The 20,567-nt window shown below is 37.2% G+C and overlaps 1 protein-coding gene across 4 annotated transcripts in view; it reads left to right on the top strand.

The window, feature by feature from the left end:
* The window catches only part of LOC117407299 (LIM and senescent cell antigen-like-containing domain protein 1), a 38,744-nt gene that overhangs the window by 1,580 nt on the left and 16,597 nt on the right, over positions 1 to 20,567 (top strand). Inside the window, exon 1 of one of the 4 annotated variants that reach the window (XM_034012154.3) lies at positions 8,625 to 8,725. The exons of 1 other annotated variant lie outside the window; for it this stretch is intronic. Coding sequence is in view for 2 of the 3 variants with exons in the window: in XM_034012151.3 (XP_033868042.1) it covers positions 14,545 to 14,651 (107 nt within the window). In the remaining variant the exon portion in view is untranslated. Of the gene's footprint in view, positions 1 to 8,624; positions 8,726 to 14,404; positions 14,652 to 20,567 lie in introns of those variants that run through there. 2 more of the 4 variants (XM_034012151.3, XM_034012152.3) reach the window with 2 other exon arrangements.

Genomic DNA, 20,567 nt, shown 5'->3' with positions numbered 1-20,567 from the left:
CAGGGCATTGATACACGCATTGTTTACTTGCGTCCGTCAGCCAGGTCAACCCTGCTTTATGAAAAGCAGTGTGAAATCGCGTGCTGACCCGCATGACACCGGGTCCTGACCCGGGTAGGTTCCGACCCGGGTGGAGCATGCAAGTGTGAAAGGGGCTTGAGTTATACAACCATATTTACATATTGGTTAAATGCTTTTAACTTGTTTTTCTCATTCCAAGAAATACTACAAGGAAGTTATGGAGTAGTGCATGTTGCCAAAGAGGAAATGCCAGATACACTTTAAAGCGTGTAGTTCAGCATCCTGTGCTGGGCTGAACCCTGCCAATCAGTGCAGTACTAGGCCTACATCTGGAGAAGCTTAAATTCCAGGGCTGCCATTCAGGTTTTTCACACATAGATGCTTAAACACTCACTCTGTTTACAAGTAGCACTGTGAAGAAACAAATGACAGCTGCAGAGGAAGCATGTTCTGTGTCTACCAGTGTAAATAGTAAATAATTAATGTCAAAGCTGCAGCCGAGTTTAGATTTTGCACTCATTGAAGTTGTTTGTAAATATCGTAGGGATCTTTTTATTAGAATTACTGTAGCTCCTTCTATTTGTGCTGTAAGTCCCAATTTAATATTATTGGTTATAATTCAAGTAATTAAATAATGCTTGTAGATTGTAAGGTACATGTATTGTTGCTGATGCTAGGCCTAAATGTTATTAGTGATATTTCTTCTTTCATTGGTCCTGTAAAGTGCAATCTGTACAAAGTAAGGATAAGTGATATCCATCTCCACTCATCGCAAGCATGTTAAAGGGGGCATGAAGTAGGTCAAACTGCAGGCGGAACACATTGTTTGAGTACTCTGAAGTTCCTTTGCTGTGGGGAAATTCTGCGTTAAACAAAACAAGCTGTGTGTGGATGTGCATCAACCGATTGCAAGATTTTGCCAGTCTTATGTGTCGCCAAAAACTAACATTGGCTAGCAGCTAGAGATCTGTTCATGACTCTGCAAAGGTGTGGTGGCTGACCCTGGGATTGTGTAGTCACTCTAGATCTGAAGAAAATCTGATAACAAATTAGCAATAACTGCAATCTTTGGAAGTTGTAACATGCCAAATATAAAGATTAAGATACAATTCACATCTCATTAAAGTAATTCTCAAGTTACCACACCTTAAAAAACAAACACAAAATACAGTTGAATCCAACATGGCTAAAACTAGTCAACTGTTTATTTCTTTGATTAGGAAAATGTATGCTGTACAATTGTAGTGCACTTTTTTGCTGCTATGAAACAATTGTAGGCGGCCATGGTCATTGATCTTCAGCAGTTTACACACCTGCTGAAGTGGCATGACTCATACTTTGATAAGATGTAACCAAGTAAAAAGTAACAACATATTGTTACCTCCTGCCCGTCCATCTTGGTGGGCTTACTCCCTGGCTTACCCTGGGCACGTCGCTGCCCGAGTCTCGCAGATTGTCGGAGGGTGGCTGGAGACCAAAGGATGGCTTTATTCAGTGGCGGGAAATAATGCACTCTCAGCCAGTTTAAATGAAATGAGTATTGTGGTTTATTATCAGAATGAAACATAAATAATACAGAGGTTGTAGTCAGCACTGCAGTGCCTGTCCCTGTGACTCGGGCTCTCTGTGTAGTACACTCAAACGGTAGCACAGTCCAGCAGTACCTCTCCTTACCGCAACTGGGGAATCAGAGTGTGCAAACACTCCCGCTTCGGGTTTTTATAGCAGGGCTCCTTCCCACCAAAAGAATGTAACAATTTCAGAAACTCTGAGGAGGAGGGCGTGCTTGGAGTTCTCGACACACAACCAATACATAAATCGACAATACAAACACAGGAGAATATTTACATACACTAGACCCCACTAGTATAACACTATTAACTGTAGTATACATGAGCGTTAGATTAAAATTGATTTATACACTAATGGTACTAAAAGTACCAGTTCAATTTGTTTGGCTGAGCAACAGACCATACAGTATCTTCACAGCTTCATGGAAGTGGTTTTGGTTTCATTCTTTTAAACTGACATCCAACTTAAATGCGTTTTTGGGTTTGTTTTTTTTTAAATCACAGTAAACCTTGTTAAAATCGTTCTAGTCTGTGGAATATTGAACAGTCAAGGGATTTCTTGATTGGACAGCATTGCTGGGAGGGGGAACCAAGCCTAAGCACAACTTCAGAATCATTTGTTGTGCATGTGGTTTTAACTTTAGTTTTGTTCCTCTCTTCCTCAATACAACCTCCTTGTCAACAGAGATATTCTGGGTAGATATTCTGTTAAATACTATCCAAGTAACCTTATTGGGCAAGTGAAAAATACTTTATTTTGTGGGTGAAAGCGGTACTAAGACATTATTTTAAAAAGACAGCATGGAAAAACTAGACAGGATTGGGTTTAGGGGGGATATTGGATAGTGGAGAGAAAAAAAAATACTTTGGCTGCTAAACTTCTAATGAAGGAGAAAGTTGATAATGGGAGTAAAAAAAATAAACCCGGAGGGGGGATTGTAAGCTACTGAACTTCAGAGCTAAGAGTTAATATACTTGAAGAAAGATAATAGTTTCAATTATTGAAGAAACCATTTGTCCAGTGGCAATTTCACTGTTTAGCACACCCTTAAACATTTCATGACCAACTAAAGTAGGTTGGGTATCGTCGTCATTACTGTGCCCGCTTCTTTGGCTAAAGAGATATTATCAGCTCATGATCTAACTATGGAATCTTGTGCAATTAAATCACTTAAACTAATGACGGTAAACAATGTAACTAAATCTATTATATCTGGGATGCAAGACGCCAGACGAAAAAAATTCATTCGTATTGACTCAAAACTTTATTTAGGCATTCTACGATTTAACTGGTGAAAGATAACGTTGATTTTTTGGAGTTCACAAAGATAACTTTTTTCAGCTTGGTACGGTAACCTTTTCACATCCTTGTTTGTTTAATTCTTGCTTTTTTGCTGCATTACAGCCCTTCATTAATTTGTTTCTTTATTTTAAGTTTCCAGGGCATTTTGTTAATGGCACGTGTGCAAGACACAAACTTAAGTGTATTTGTTGCTGTTCATGTTTCTTAAATGCAACTGTTAATTTTAAGCTACTTTTTTACACAACAGTACTCATATGTTTGGTCACCATCACAACTTTTTCCAAGAAACTGGGGTTACCATATTCTGCTGGTGTTAATATAGCACCTCTCTGCACTTACAAGCATTTTTATTTGATCAAATTGTTACCGTCTTTCTCGCATTTCAGTTTATTAAAACATGTGGTATGCGGTTCTTGTTTTTATACAGACCGACGTCATGTCGCATTCGTAAATATTGGCACTTGCTTTTAAAGGGAGATGCAGCATTTTTGTGCCTAACCCCGAAAAAACAGCTGTTTTTTTATTTTTGTATTTGTAACCATTTTAGTCGCAGTCTGGAGCCCTACATCATAATTTCTCATTTCTCTGTGATTCAGTGGTACAAACAAATGGATACATTACGATGGTGTGACTGAGGGAGCATTGTTTTTTGAGGAATCATATTGTCATAAAGAACTGTCGCCGTGTACCAGTGGCAAGCCTGTCGCGTACCAGTAAAAGTACGCTTACCACAGGTTGAAAACCACTGGTCTAGGCTAAATGTTTGTCATTGGATTTATTAGGTTTCTTTTAGTATTTTTAAATTCATAACTATCGCGTGTTTAAATAGTTCTAGATGATTTTATAGTCATGGATGTATTAGTAATCCTCCTTTTTAAATGCACAGGAAATAGGTATTTTGATTGCACATTGTAATATGTAGAAATGCAGTATTGCCTTGACCTCCACCTGGTGGTGAGAAATGGTGTAACAAGCGTTTTGTGTGCATATTTTCCAGTGAACTAGGGTTATTTTTTACATAAAGAAAAAAAAATCAACCAAAGGAAAGGGTTAAATAAACAGTGGAAACTTAAACTCTCCATCAAGTAGTCAGTCACTTGTGCCTTAAAATCACCAAAATACGATTGGGCGTCTAAAACAGCTGGAAGAGTTGCATCCCTAATTTAAAAATAAATGTATTTAAATCAGTAGTAAATGAGTTTCAAATCACAACTTTCAATAGGTACAGCTTTGGATACATGAAAACGCAACACACTTTGAGAGTCCAGCTTATCTAAATGTTAAGGATGGGGTGAGGGTCATGTACTGTAGTCTTCAGATACCACTTCTGTTTTTTTTTTATTATAGGGTGCATGCAACAGCATACTTTCATGTTAAGGAAAACTACAATTAAAAGTAGAGGAGCTTATTTTCACCATTCGAAAAACAGCTACGCTGTTACAGTTGTGAGTCACTGCACAGAAAAGGGGTCACGTAATAATGCTTAGGTCTACAAAAAGAAGTCTCGCAAGTCTAGACTCCTATATATGTGTGTGTTCCCTCTGCTGGCTGGCTGAGATGCTACGATGAGTAAGAGTGAATGGGTGTGGATCGGGTTGTGTGGGAGACCAGACTTATCCCAGAGAGACCACAGAATGCATTATGCATGCATGTCTCTCCGGATAGCACCTCCATATCAGACTCCTGCTTCTTTGCATCGGTTTATGGGAACTCAACAGGATTACCTCCACCCCTTCAAGCTTAGTCTAGGCTAGCTTGGCTTGCCTTCAGTACATGAAAGACAATAGACCATAGAGTACAGTATATAACAGTACCGTGTTACTGGGATTCCTGGTACTGGCTGTCTATTAGAACACCCTAGTGCTGTAGCAGGTAGGTGGGTGCTATTTTCCTGCTTTATATTAAAAACACTCATGAAATTAAGACATATGTTAATACTTGGAACCATACACTTAATATAAAAGTTAATATAAAAGTTTGTTGCCAAGGGGTTCCTGGTAACCCTTTCTAGAAACAGTAGTTGTAGTAGTGTAATTAAATACTGACATTACTTATTCAATTTAAATACATATGACTTAATAACCTAAACATTTATCATGCATAAGCATTTCATTTTTAATGTTCATAAAAATGTCTCTATTTGCTGTTTATAGTAATATGATATGAAATTCATTGTAAACCACAAGTAATTGCATTTAAAGTACTGACGTGTTATCCAATGTACAGTGACATGAACTAGAATAGAAATCATTAAGTTTGTGCATTTCTTTTTTCCTTTCTCTGTTGAGTTGCACACATGACAATCCCGTCTGTGTGCCTGCTGACTGACTATAGTGTAAAGTGTGGCCAAAACTGCTTTAAAATGGCACTGGCACCGGAATGTATCTGAAGCAGTTTAAATCCAGAAATAAAATGCTAAATGACTTATAAAAGTGTTGTTCATACTTAAAACAACGAGGCTTGTATGTTCTGTTCATTGTCTTAACAGTTCAGTACAAGACGTGTATTGTGAATGTTCACAGTGTGCCTATAGATTGCACTGGGCTAGATCAGATTTAGATCCCAAGGTTAATGCTATTTTCTTCCTCGCTTTTTTATGATGCTTCCTTGGCAGAGAAATGAGAAATTGAACTCTCTGCTGACTTGGCACCATTGGGAAGCAGCCCAGCTATTTATCTTTTCAGTCTATTTATCTTGAATTTTTGGAGCATTGAGTCATCTTGGTTAGTTATAATGGGTTTCTTTACTGCACCAGAGTGGTGGTAGCTATTAGTGCATTCTTTATGTTCAGCTCTACAGTTGTTTTTAAAGTCCTTAAATATTAGGAAGTACCATAGATCCACTGCTGCAGCCTTGAGGGTTCAACATTGATGAATTATTTTAAAAAGCTGTGCATGCATTCAGCTAAATCTTTTTAGGAACTATTAGGAAAATGGAGACCCGTCAAGCAATGTAGTGGCTAAAAAACACGTGTAGCATGATCGACTGGTTTATATAAGCCCTAATATAGTTAGCTTGGCCATACAGTGGGAAGAACCGATTTTAGCCAGTTCAAAACTAATAATATAAACTGCACTGTGTTTGTTATTATTTTGCAACAGTACAAGCAAAATAAGAGATGTCAAATGCCAAATCTATGCTTTATGAATTCATTCAGTACTACAGATGCATTGCATCTGAAGCCAGAGAATGCACCAAGACTCCACCTGCTGGTGTCATAAAGAAATGCATCAATGTCCTGCCATGGCAGTGGGGCCTCACAGGGACAAAAGAATAGAGTCCTGCAACCCGCTTCTGACCCGGACCCGCTACCCGCTGCAACACTGTCTTCTTACCCGCGACCCGCTTTAATATGACCTGTAACCTGATCCAAACCTGCAAGTGTTTGTCATTTACCTACTGCCTGCGTCAGCTGACTCTCTCACGCTCTCACACAGATATCTCTCCTATTCTCCACAGATTGAGTTTACACAATAGGCTATACAGCGTGGTAGCTTTCTCTAATGGTCTGGGTGTATTTTAACATCGTAACATGTTCACTATCTCCTACTTACTTTACTATAAAATACCTGTCTAATCCTTTCATGCCACCAGTTGAAAGGGAGCTACACCTGTGCTTTCAGAGATGTACCAGTTTTGTGGCTGTCGTACACAAAAACATAGACAGGTTTTACAAGCACCGAATCCAGTCTCATGTTTATTATTTTCATTCGCTGTGATTCCAAAATAATTCCACACATTTGATTTATCTCTCGAACTACATGATATGAACCCTGCGCTATCTTTTGTTTCACCTCGTTCACAAACATTTTTAATATCACCAAGCAGACGTTATAAAAAAATATCTTGCGACATATCAAACAAGTGAGAACACTGCTTAGTCAGCTGACTCCTCCCTAATCGCCTCCTGCTTTACTGCAGGAAATGCTGGTACATTTACCTTCTAATAAGGGTCACAGACATGTATGCTGAAAGGACAGAAAATGTTTTTGGTGATTCAAATTCAGACCCGAAAATTATTTTGACCCGCAGATACCTGACACAATGCAGAGCTCTCTATGCCTGGGAATGGAGAGGAATGTTCTGGAGAAACATACTTTTAGGTCACACTAGGAATGAGATCCAAACAAGGTCACCAATAGTGGGAACTGGAAAATTACGTCTTTCTCTTTTGACGTTAGATGTTTTAACAAGCTATTTTATAAAGGAAACAATTTAATTTTGAACAATATTGAAAGCCAGGTGTACTTTTCGACTTGCAGTACATTATTACTTAGTTGAGTTTTATGTGCATTATGAGAAATAAGACAGTCTGGTTAATTTACGCTGTCCAAATATATCTATGTAAATGTAGTTTATGTATATGCAGTTTTAAAATACAAAAATAAAAATTCTGGAAACTTCTGTAGAGAGCATATTTTTTACATTTTAATCATGAAGAGTAATGCTTTCTTTGACTGCAACCTAACAAGGGAACAGTGTGTGAAATGCCTAATAAATTGGCCAAATGGGTGGCTTAAAATGGTAGGATTTATGTGAACAAACTTTGACGGCATCAACAGCATGTGTGTGTGATTCAGTCAGCCCCTGTCTTGGTGGAAATGAGCATTATTCATCCATAGCCACTGTGTATCATCTGCTTTTTAATTATTCTGGCACACAACCACACCCACTTCTGGCCTTGTGTGCACTTTTCACAGCAGTGGTTGCAGTGAGGAGGTTGTTTTTTTAATAGGGATGTTCACTGACTAATAGGGTTTGGTCTGGTAATGATTTAGGCTAGCTTGACAAAACTTCTGAACTCATCTGGCCTAGTTTCAGGCTGGGCAGATTAGTTCACTTCTGTCAAAGTGATTTGGAGAGCCCCATTTCTAACTGGGACTGATATATAGTTATATTTTTGTAACCACGGTTTTAAAAGTTGGGTAGGAGATGTGAAACAGTTTACTGGTATGAAGAATGTTTTCTTTTTTGGGTTTATGTATTGAGAACTGTTCTGGTAGAAACCGGGAGGGGGGGGGTTGGTTGCAGCAAACCAGCATATTACTTTATTATATATATTTTTTTAATGTGGGAAGCAAACACCTTTGTTCATGCACAAAAGTCCAGGGTGGTGGTTCAGGTTAGGACAGAGATGTGTTAGTATTGGAGCTTATTCATGCTGTGCTTGATTAATACCATAGCGTAGTCCCTTCCCTTTCTTTAAAAAAATAAAATAAAAATGACATTATACCGTGGTACGACAATAAACGTGGTATATTTTTTGACGGTTACCATACCTGTGTCAAAATGTGATACTGTGACATCCCTAGAACCTGGTATATGAAAAAGGGGAGAGGATCAACAATTATGCTATTTTAAACTCTCTTGGAGAGTTTTTTTTTATTTTTTAACTGATGTTGACTTCTGAATATGGCATGACAAAAAAAGCTGTTGACACTGCTGTGTAAAAATAGGAAGTGCTGAACAGGAAGCAGGTGTGAAAAAGGATAAGAGTGTCATAGTAACGGCCAAAGACACATGACAAACTGATAGAGATGAGTTTAAACAAATATATATATATATATATATATATATATATATATATATATATATATATATATATAATATACAAGTTTGGTTATTTGTATGTAGATTAGGAACTGCAGAGGCCTGCAAAAAAAGGCAGAGATGAACTTCAGTTTTGACTTCAGGATGAAAGGTTCAGCCCAATTCAGGAAGTGGTTAGTCTGGGTAACCATGAAAAGCACAGTTAAAATTAACCAACACACCAGAAGCTATTTTTTTTTTAAAGAATCATCATCCAGCTGTCCTGTGTAAAGAAGAGACTGTAAGTATCAAAACATCTACTTTCGTAGGGATGAGGAGACTGTGCCCAGCACTCTCTGATACTCGGGTCAAACTCAAACTCTGGTCTTTTTTTCTACCTAATAGATTGTAAACTTTTGATGCTTTGTCACCGTTTTGTTTCAAAATCTAAAACTTAGTATGCATTTTCACTGTCTCTACCTCCTGTTGCAATATGTTTCAGATATAAACAATAAAACTATCTTCGGCTCCTATGGTGTGCTGTCATAAGGCGGCATATCCATTGAAGCAAAGCATTTCAATTCTTTATTATTTTATTTATGGGACTGTTAATTGGAGGTATTTTCCTAGGAGGGGGTTTTCCTATATAGGCCTTTACTGTAAATATATATTATTTTACCCTGTGGATAGTAAATGTATTTCTGTTTTGTGTAAACTAGTTCCCAAGCTTATGTTGTGTAGTAGTTAACAGAAACAAGGGGGAAGAAATGGTATTTATTGTTCATTCAGTTTGGTAAACAAAGACTTTAAAATATTTATTAACAGAGACATATCATGTACGCTGAGGTCACAGCATTAGGAATAGGAAATAAAAAAAAAAAAAATCTGAAAGCTTGTCTTGCTGTTCTATCTGTGTTGCTGTTGGCACCAGTGCTCCATTTGGTTTCTGCTTAAGTAATTTGGTTCTAAACGGGAAACATCCACACTGCATGTACATTAATGTTTTGCCAACCATTGTCTTTATTATTTTGAAGAAAATGTGCTTACATTTAATACATATTGGCCTGGGTGAGTCTTCATGACTGGGTAATTAGGGAAGAGAGCTTTGAGTGATAGGCCTGACTACAGGGTGTGTCAGGTCAATGTATGTTTGTTACACATCCTCTGTTATAGTTTTTATGGGAGAAGTGTTTAAAACCTTTTTCTAAGGTCTTAGATTTCAACAAAATTGGTCATTCAGCAGAACACTGTTCTGTGCTGGGAATGGGAGCGTTTACGTTTGTGTATCCAAACTGTACCGTCTCATTGAATCCCAATGAAAGACACACCCTGCCCAATGCAGAATAACTGCAAGTGCAAAAACTAGCCATTTTTAAAAATGCTTTTAAACATTTAAAGTTGAAGTCCATCATATGTTTTGTCTTTATTTTTCCCCAAAGATTTTGTTTAAAGCTATTTTTTAATTCCTGTACTTTGAATTAATTTTTTATTTTATTTTTTTGGGGGGAGGGCATTAAAAATATATACTGTATTACTTCAATTTGGCGCCGCAGTGTTTATTTTAAATTGATCAAAATGACTGCGGCCCTTAAACGAAGACGGCGATTATACGAGGGCTGCCTTTATTAATAATACTGTGCTTTACAAACACTGCAATATTTTACTAAATGATTTAAGGCATTTTAGAAACGGTGCCATGAGAGGCTCCGATCTGCAGCACTATACTCTTGTGCGTTTTTGGAGCTTGAATACAGTACATTTACTGACAGTTAACAAGAGCCTATTAGGTGGGAGTTGGGAGGTCAGGGGAGTACTGTACCACCGAATCAAGAGTGTGTATTGGTTGCTATGGGGAGGGACAAGAAGAGGAGAGAGAACGGTAGTTGAGTGTGATGCAGTTGTTTTTCTTAAGGAAAAATATTACCTCTGAATATCGGTTTGATTTCTGTTAAAATATATCCTACTCGGTTATTTTTTTTCTCACTGTAATTTACCTGCTTGTTTGTAATTTCTCTGTAAGAGAAACCGAAACAAAATCTTCTCGCAGATAGTAAGCAAGTTTTATTTATTTATTTATATATATATTTTTATATATAATTGTACAGGACTGAGTAAAATTCCAATTGAATAAAAAACAAAACAACTAACCTCCCTATAAGAAGATATCTTCAGTCAGCTTTCGGATAGCGCTTAGAGTGACCGGCAAAGCTCTTAAGTTTTCACCATCCAAGCTGACGATGAGGTAAACAGACAGCCCTTGTTTTATCCCCTGCTGTGCTGTAAGTAGTTCATCTTGGGTTGTCTGTCGGACTGTACTATTAAATAACATTTGCTTACTAAGGTGGGTGTACATTAGTTTGTATTACATGCTGGATTGAGGTTGCAGTCTCTTTGGGGGTGTCATGTACATAGCCAGAGTTGCGTGTTTCTTTCTTTATTTTTTGAGCAGGGGTAAAAAAAAATACCTTTCCGTTTCTTTATTGAGAGCAGCGTTTATTCGAGGGCGGCGTCTATTAAAAAGCTGATATCTGAGTGAGGCGTTAATTCGAAGTAATTCGGTATCTATAGCACAATACGTGGCCCTTGAGCAAAGAAGTTCAGCTTTAAGACTGATTTAAAAAGTTGCATTTCCTGTGGATGTACAAATTACTCATAAACGGGTTTGAAAAAAGGAAGACAAATGTTCTTTAAAACTATTAATTTGAAAAATGTTGGCACCACAAACTTGTTATACTGAAATTATAATGAATGACTGTCATGTTAAAAGCTGTTTTTAATAAAATGATTACAGAAACCTTAAAACTCAGACAAAGGTCTGGAGAGTATATCCTTGTGCTAAACTAATCCCAGTAAAGCAATTATGTATTTAGAGTAGCCTTATACAGCCCTTACTTCTCTTACCTACAGGCATTTTAAAATGTCTTTTATTTATATATATATATATATATATATATATATATATATATATATATATATATATATATATATATAAATAAATTAATAAATGTGTATTTTTAGTAGAAATAAAGTATTCTGTTACTAATACTATTTGTACACCAGCTACTATAGAGACTGGGGTTATTTGTCTACATGCTGCCTACTGTTGATAAGATAGAATTACTATAATAAGTACTTGGCTTCTTATTGGACGATATGTATTACCAAGTTCTAGAGTAGAATATTCTCTAAAGAAACAGTTCTTACAGAGTGCCACTAGATGGCACTGTACTAAAGTTAGCGAAATTGCCTTGTAGGGTTTTTTTTTTTGTTTGTTTTTTAATGTAGCTGGGCTAGTCCTAAAACATTCCAACATATGAATACATGTTGAGAGAGATCTGAGATACATGTCCAAAATCATATTGAATGGGCTTCAATGTGATGTGTTTTTAAAAATTCACTTTGTTTTGTAAAAATTGTCTATATGAAATAAAAGTAAAACAAATATTATTAAAAAAAACACTTATACGCTGTATTCCCCACAGAAAATGCAGGATCATTGACTGATGCAGCATTTTGTTTTTTAAATTCACCATTTACACACAACACTATTGCCAGTTCAGTGTCTGCAATTTGCCGGCTTACCCCCCCACCTTGAACGCAAAATGCGGTAGCAGTGACAGCATTGCAGTTTACACTGAAAGTAATTCACTTCAGTACCTGCACCTGCATTTTACCGGCATTTCCCAATTACACTTAAAGTGATACCGCATCGGTGCCGCCACAAACACAGCAAATTGCTTCAGTGTACATATAGTGTAGCTAAAGCTGTCATTGAATAACTTACCTAAACATGACGTATTATAAATGAAACATTACTGTGTTCAAGTGTAATGAAACATAAAGAAAAGAAATCTGCAGGTTTACATTAAATAAGTTGATTGGCTTGTGAGGTTTGAGTGAAGAAGAAAGCCTGGAGACCCTGGGGTGTGACACTCTTGACCTTTGCCTGTCCATTGACCTCTGGACAGAACTGATGTAGGAACTATGTGTTGCATTTCCACAGACCTCTCCTTCAGATGAGACGTAAAATCGAGGTCCTATTGTAAGTGACTGCAGCAGTTGTGATGCATAGTTCACCCCCTAGTCTCTCATTTGCTAAATGACCAGTTGTTATTATTTTTTATTAATAATATGTTATTATTGTTGTTATTATTGTTGTTATTATTGTTAATAATAATAATAATAATAATAATAATAATAATAATAATAATAATAATAATAATAATGCATGTTTTTTAAATGTTGTTTTTCCAGATTTCTTAACTAAAAGGCTAAATGGAAGAAAATGCAGTAATACTAAATGTGTTAATTTTTTTTTATTTGAAGTCTTGAGAGACTGCTCTGTAAACTTTTGTCAAAGAATTGTTTCTTTTTGTATTGCTACATAAAGACTTGCATTAAAGATTTAAATCAATAAAAAATGGAGTTTGTCCATCTTGTGGCATGTTTGCTGGAACATGTTAGCCATGGTATTTATGCAAACAGTGTATATATATATATATATATGTATATGTATGTATGTTTGTACAGGAACGTTTACCACATTTTAGCCCTTTATATCTTGTAATGATTGCAGTGTGATACCCTGGAGTGCAACAAGTTTAGGCAAATGGTGTTGTGTGTTGTCAGTCAATGAGAACCTGATTTCAGCAATCTCCTGCAGATTGCAGTCAAAAGCCAAGAGATTGGAATAGCCTTGGGGTACCTCCTTTCATTAGGATGGCTGGCTGGGTGGGGGGAGAAGTTCTACAGCATTAAAAAAAAAAAAAAAAAAAAAAAAAAAGCTGATTTTATCTGACACGTTATTTAATCAAATTAGTACAATGTGAACTTAATTTGGATGAAGCACAGTATAGCAATAAGACCCCCCACAAGCAGGCGTTTTGTTAATTATGGTTCAGTTTGCAGTAAAATCTTGCTAATCAAAGCCCCTGGTAATACGAACAATGCTATCATAATGAAATGCATGCTGATAGCAGCACTAGAAACCCAATTTCAAAATCATAATCGGTAATTATGTAAAACATTTACAACTGTATCTGTATTTAATTTTTATTTAAAGGGCCATTACTTACATTTTACACTTTTGATGAATTATGCTTTTAGAAAATATGAAACAGACAAACATTTTTAGCAGGTTACAGATTACAATCAGTACTCCGAACAAATCCCTAATCTGAAAAGGGCATAGGCCACAATTGGTTCTGATAAGCAAGATACTGTATTTCTCCATTGGGGCTGAAGGCTTTCCAAACACCCCTTTAACATATATAAAGACCTGACTCTCCCAAGTTGATGTTCAAGAGTAAAGAATATCATGGCTAAAGAAGAATATGGTATAGAGGTGTGAAAGGGGAACTATGGGTCATGGCTGTCCTAATCTGTAGCATAAGTGATACATTTTCTCATTAAAATATGGGTACAGCTGGAGTGAATAATGACCACCCTTTTGGACTGGTGAAAAAAAAAATATTTTCTGAAAGTCTTTTTTCAGCCTGTCTCTCTAGATAAACTCTTGTGTTCAAAGCTCCTTGAGATTATAAAGGAGATTTGAGATAAGTGAAGTTGAAATTATACTTATCTGGAACAGGCATTGGCTGTGTTGGCACGGCATTGAAAGTTGTTTTTCTGGACGAGGTTCAAGATAAATCCAGTACCGGTCTCCTTACTGTTTGAATCCTTCCATTAATGCCACAGGCTGCTTAATAACAGATTTGCAATATTCTGTAGCGCACTGACTGCAAGTATTTACTCCACCCCCCAGCCCCACCCCCCCCTGCAGTCAGTCAGCGATAACTGATTGACAAAGTCAACTCTTGTACCTGCATTCCACTGGTTTTGTAAGGCAGTCCTCTCATAGGTGTGCGTGTTAAACAGGGAAAACACTTCACTGTGTCATTCCAGAGGGTGTGTGCCTAGGCGGGAAACAGGAAGCTGGAATGTAACAGCTTGCAGTGTAGACAGAGATTGCAGTCCTGCACTTCACAGGTATAGGTTGAGTGAGTGTGTGGATGATTTTCAGCCCAGAAGCCATTTGACAGCCTCTGTGGTGAGTTGGGATTGGGTTTGTCCCCTTGGTCTGGTCGGTCTTCTTGTGGAGGGGCTGAAACAGACACAGAAATGAATGCTCTACGGTTGAAGGAGCTCTCCAATTCTGACCTGTACAGGAGGAGGCAGGACCGTCCGGACAGTCTCGGACCTGGAGGCTTGCTGAAGAACAGGTTTAGGTGAGTATGGATCACTGGTTAATAGTTTACAGTGAGCCACTATGGGAAATTTAACTTCTTCCTCTTCTGTTTTATTGGTCTTGCTGTTTATTTTATATATATATATATATATATATATATATATATATATATATATATATATATATATATATATATATATATATATATGTATATATATAGTAGTTTAATACAATGCCTGTCTGTACAGGAGTGTTTACTGTAGGTGAGATGGGTAACCTTTAAATGGTACATTCTTACTGCTAATGTAAACATTTATGTTTAATGATTTCAGATGTTTTTGTGTGTGTGTGTGTGAAGTTGTACTTTGTATTTATTAGTAGTTAGGCTAGTTGTGTTGGAAGGTGCTAGTTTTAGTAACTTATATAATGAAGGTGAACTGTGTCGAGCAAGTTATTTTTATAGCCCTGTTTTAAACTGTAAAGTGTACAATTATTCTTTTGTTCTTTTATATAGTATACAATGATAAAAAACAGAGTTTTTGAACAAGTGTATTATATGCAGTTGTTATGCAAAATCCATTTATTCTATCTTTTATCTTCTATGTCTGGTTTTATCCACACTGGCACTTGTTAAATCCAGTCCTCCAGCCAGTGTTTTATCTCCCCTGGTTTTGAAGCCCAGCCAGTTCGATTGATCCAGCTTGTTACTTGTCTGCCCATGTTATTCACAGTTGATCCCTCGTGTGGTTACTAGAGCTAAGAAGAATGTTGTGGAACTGTTTTATTATTAAACAAATTAAACTACAGCTGTTACATTTGTGAAATAATTTTCATCTCCTTTTATCATAGTATGTTTTGATCCCTAGTCTAATTTTAAAATATGTATCTGTGAAACACAAAGCATTGATCTTTACATTTATTCCAAGTACTGGTATAAAGGTTTTACTTTTGTGGAAGCATTTCTTTTGTATGATTTTTGGTGGCTTCAGGCTAAAACTTTGAATTGTGCGAGACAAGTAGCCCAAGTGTATTAAAGATGAGCAAGCACATAATTCACAGGCAGGTGTTACACAATACTTGGTTTACTGTACTTGCTTTAGGCCATTGATTTTTGCAATGCAATGCAAAAAAGTACATTTTTTAGGTTTCATTATCAGTGGAAATGGAAAATGTGAATTTAGATTGTATCTAGTGATGTCTGCTTGCTAGGTGTGGGCTCCTGACAGAGAGAAAAGCAGTGCTGTTTGCTCAGACTCAGTGACTGGGAGTGTTGCTTGTTGGCACGGATCCTTCATTATTTCCTATTATTATGTGTATTCAACACAATTGGGAGGCCATTCCAGTGATATTGCCCACACCCTGCTGGGAAGCTGCTTAATGGAATATGCCTTCCCACAGGGCTCAAACCTGTGACCTTCTGTGTCGCATGAAGCTGTCTGTCCCAGCAGCTGTGCCATTCCATCAGGACAGGTATTCGTTTCAGGGAGTGGTATTGAGCTGTAGTAACAACTCGCCTGTTGAAATTACTGGCCTGAATAGCCCATAATAGGTAGTTCCCAGCATGTTGTTCAAGTGGAAACCAGTGTTTTTTTCTGTTGTTAAAAGTTTCTGTTATTTGGGCCAAAGTAGCATGACTCTTGCCTGTCACAATGCATTGCACATATCAGTGGGCTCAATCCGTCATGATCTACTTGCACCTTGAGACCACGATCATGCCCCTTATGAAGTCTCTGGGGCCCTTTCCCATGTTGCTTATAAATAGTTGCACACAGCTTTCGCGCTGCTTATTTAGGTTTAGTGGATGATGTGGCATGTCTCAGCCACATAAATTTACATACATTGCACAGAAGTGGATTTTCCCATTTTTGAGCCAGCAGTGAGCTTAAAATACCATTCTGCATACAAAAAAGCCATTTTATAAGACGTACTATCAGGGTTCTCTCCAGGAATTCTGTACAGCCGGGTGGCAGAACATTATAGACGGGAGCAAAATGAAGTTGCCTTACCTTAAATATATGATATGACAAAGAATTTGAATAATGTGTCTTTCATTGACTATATCTGGTTGTGCTTTTTTATGTTCTACATTTTCTTTTTAAATTTTTTTTATTACCGTGCTTATTTAGACACTCTACGAATTGTTTTCTTTATGTTAAGTTTTCAGGGCATTTTCGTTAATGCACGTCTATTTTTGTTTTTCGCTGTTCTATGTTTTTTGAATGCAACTGTTCATTTTAACCATTTTTTTTTTTTAGCACATCAGTACTCGCACACGTTTGGTCACCATCATAACTGTTGTATGAAACTGGAGTGTAATAATCCAGCACCGCTGCAATTAAGCTTTTGTATGTAAGATGACAAGTGTTCAGCTGATATCCCATCACGACTTTCTTCTTAAAGGCGTACAGCCTCTATATGAACCCCCAATATCTCTCACAAACACCTGGGTACATATTGTTACGATATCACAACAAAAGGAATACGCCTTTTTTATGGTGCATATGTATAGCTGTTATGTACTATATATCACCTTACAGTACAATAATATGACAAAAAATGGACTGAATGATAATACCCGAAAATAATAATAATATTTTTAATAAAGTAGCCGGTGCAAATACAGTATTAGGTGGTGGATTGCGGCGATCACCGGCTTATTTTGACCCCCTGCATTCATTGTCACCTTTTTGCTTTGAAAATAGTTGTCATTTTTAACGTTTTAGCCTCTCGAAGTGCTTAACACAGAAAACCCGCCCCTTCAAATCTCTGATTTGGTTAAATGTTGTGTCAAGACGTCAACACAGCTGTCATGTGGTTCAAAGAATTTTTTTTTTTTCACGCAGCGACGGTCTGCTAGAAGCTAAATCAATCCTTATTGTTAAAGGCACAGTAGCATCTGCAAGACGGGCAGCGACATCCACTTTGCCGGGTGGCCTGTCTGGCTGAAAAGGCCTGGGGAGAACCCTGACTATATAGGCTATATATTAAGAAATAAAACATGGTTCCAAAACAAATTCACAGTATTGAAAATAGAAAGCAAACTTACTGTGAAACTGTAACGGTTACTGTAGACACTGATCATTATAGGGGACTAGGAGTATTTATCATGAAGTTATGTTGTTACATTTAAAAGCCGATTTTATTATAGCTGTCAATGCATTTGCTGTACTGCAAGTGTAATTGAAAGCCAGGGATTTGAACTGCAAATACTCTTCAGATATTTTGTTACCTTAGGGGAGGCTGAGCTCATTCTACTGTGCTCTTGTGTTCACATGCACCTCTCTAACTGCACGTGCCATACAGAACAGTCCTATTGTATGTTTGAGCCATTTGAACACTTATGAGCTTGATTTAAATTATCGGAACTTTTTCCCAATAAACCAGTTAGACTGAAAGGAATTTAACTTCTATAGTATGCAAAGGTTTCTAATTTCCATCCCTGTTGTCAAATATGCACTAAAATAGAAAGTTGTTGGATACATGCACAATTTATAGTCATTCCTAGTAGACGGCATAGGGTTAACCTTTCCCTAATATGGTCTGAATTATGCACTACTCGACTCCCTTTTGTTATGATCATTTTTGGCAGATGTCGGTCAGTGGGGATGTCAGTTTCAAGGTTGTTTGAGGACACCACAGAGTTTTCTCGCAAACTGGTTCAAGTAATTGTTCCCAACGCTTGTGAGTTCAGGATTCGGTGGAATGGGGGATGACTTGGCTGTTTTTATGAAAATATAAATATTTCTTACCGCAATCATTTCAAGTATTTATCTATTTCAAATATTTATTACTCGGAAGAGCAGACTTGAGATGCATCACTTGGTTTATGTGATCGTGCTGGTGATGACGACAATAAGGAATTAGTCACAAAGGTCAATGTGAAAAAGAACATTGTAAAAAAACAACTGGTCCTCTGTTTTTGAAGCAACACCATTCTGGGCACCAAATCCATGGTCAGCCTCCCTGAATTTGATGCATCATCTATAGAAGGATATTTTGAATTATTCCATACAGAGGTCGGATTTCCACTTTAACGTCTGCATTGTGTACAATTTGTTTTTATATGAAGAGTATTTTCATTTCAATCATTAAATTGTATGTTTCTCAACAATATGAATTCTGTGTTTTGTCCAATATACTCTGACCTTCAACAAGAAAAAAATAATTACTCTCAAATGAATTTTTTGAGAGTGTTCGTTTCTCAGACTTATTTGATTTTTCTTGTGGTTCACAACACTGAAACATGGGTCTTTGATGACTTAACGCTTGGCAGATGACTTTGAAGTGTGTTTAAAGGCTAGTTTGTGCAGTTATGGTTATATCGATGAGAGTCCATATACAGTAGCCATCACTTTGGCAAACACCTGTCATCTGTTTACTACCAATGGCCTTGCTGCTATAACTTGAGTACATTTTGAATCATATTCAGGGCTTGAATTTTAGCGTGGGATTGCGGGAATCGCGCATTTTCCAAGTTGCTAGTTATTGTTCTATATAAAGTATTAAACTACATGTGAATTGTTTTATTCCATTTAATATAGATTGCCTGTAAAATAATAGGATTTTCAATAAAATATAAACAAGTAGTATGGTGACGTCATCAATAAATTATGCAAATGAGTACCATCGAAGGTTCGAACCTTCCTTCGGTAACGTGTTCCGAACCTTCGAAGGTTAAAATGTACCCTTCGTTGCAGCCCTAAACCATACAGAATAGTCACCAAATAGACCATCCGGTTTTACAGACTTCTTGATATCTGATAGGGACTTGTTCTGCCAAGAGATGTCAAGAGATTTGTCAGTTATGGTTTTAAACCGTCAATTACCCAACATTATGTAACTGTGGAATAATTCGCTCCCAGGCATAAGCTGAAGACCGCAAGCCATCATAACCTCTATAAAAATACTTTTTTGCATGTAGCATCAATATCTTTAGAACCGCTCACCAAAAATGTATGAAGCTTTGCTTGGACTGTGGATGTACAGTACATCATACTGACTTGCTTTTTCTGAATGGTCCCAACTACAGTTTTTGTCCTTGGTGGTGTATGTTTAGGCTGCTGGTATCGAAAGGTATAGCTGTACGCTGTGACAGACAGACAACTGATCTATTTGAGATAGTGATGATGAGCCACATAGTCATGTACATAACAATGGGTTTGAACCGCTGCATCATTTTGTGAGTATTGCATAACAGAGTGAATCACTTTCAGTATTGGTATAAATTTGGGAATAGGGCAACCATTGCAGAAAGATAGACCAGCACCCCCCCCTGCCCCCCCCCCCCCCCATTCCCCTTACCAAGTAGGGAAACCTTAGTTAATGATGGAATAATTACTTTTTTTTATTTCAGTATGTTTAAGTTAATGTTTTGGTGAGAGGAAAGAGAGATATTTATGGGGTCTTTTTAACACAACCTTTTGTTACCGCCTTTATTCTTCAATTGATGTCCTTGTCAACACTTGGAATTCCAAATCTGCGTCAGTGAGCTGGTGAGAGCAGTTCAGCACAGTTACACGGGAGCTTGAGTTATTCCAGCAGCAGCAGCCCCTCTCAGGCATTTCAAGTCCACCCTTTCAAAAAAAAACAAAAAAACACCGGCAGCTGCCATTGCCAAGTACCTAGTTTGGAGATGTGACTACCCTGGATATCTATTTGTGGAATGACGGGAAACATTCATTAGTCCGGACTAGAGGAAGAATCCTTCTACTGTTTAAAAGTCCTCTTTTAAAATGTATACAGACAGACCTGGACAAAAATGTATGCTTATAGTCTAGTGCATTTGTACAGTTCCTTGTAAGGTAAATCAAGTAGACGCACAAGCTGCAAGTTTTGTATGTGCCCTAAAAGCACATTTTAAAAGCAGAGGTCACAATTAAGAGTATATTCCTATAATCCTGTATGCAGGGTATTTTTTTTAAAGTGATAAATGGTGTTTCTAAATGTGTGTACATTT

The sequence above is a fragment of the Acipenser ruthenus genome, chromosome 8 (assembly GCF_902713425.1).
Source record: "Acipenser ruthenus chromosome 8, fAciRut3.2 maternal haplotype, whole genome shotgun sequence".
Classification (NCBI taxonomy): Eukaryota; Metazoa; Chordata; class Actinopteri; order Acipenseriformes; family Acipenseridae; genus Acipenser; species Acipenser ruthenus.
This window is presented reverse-complemented; position numbering and strand designations above follow the sequence as displayed.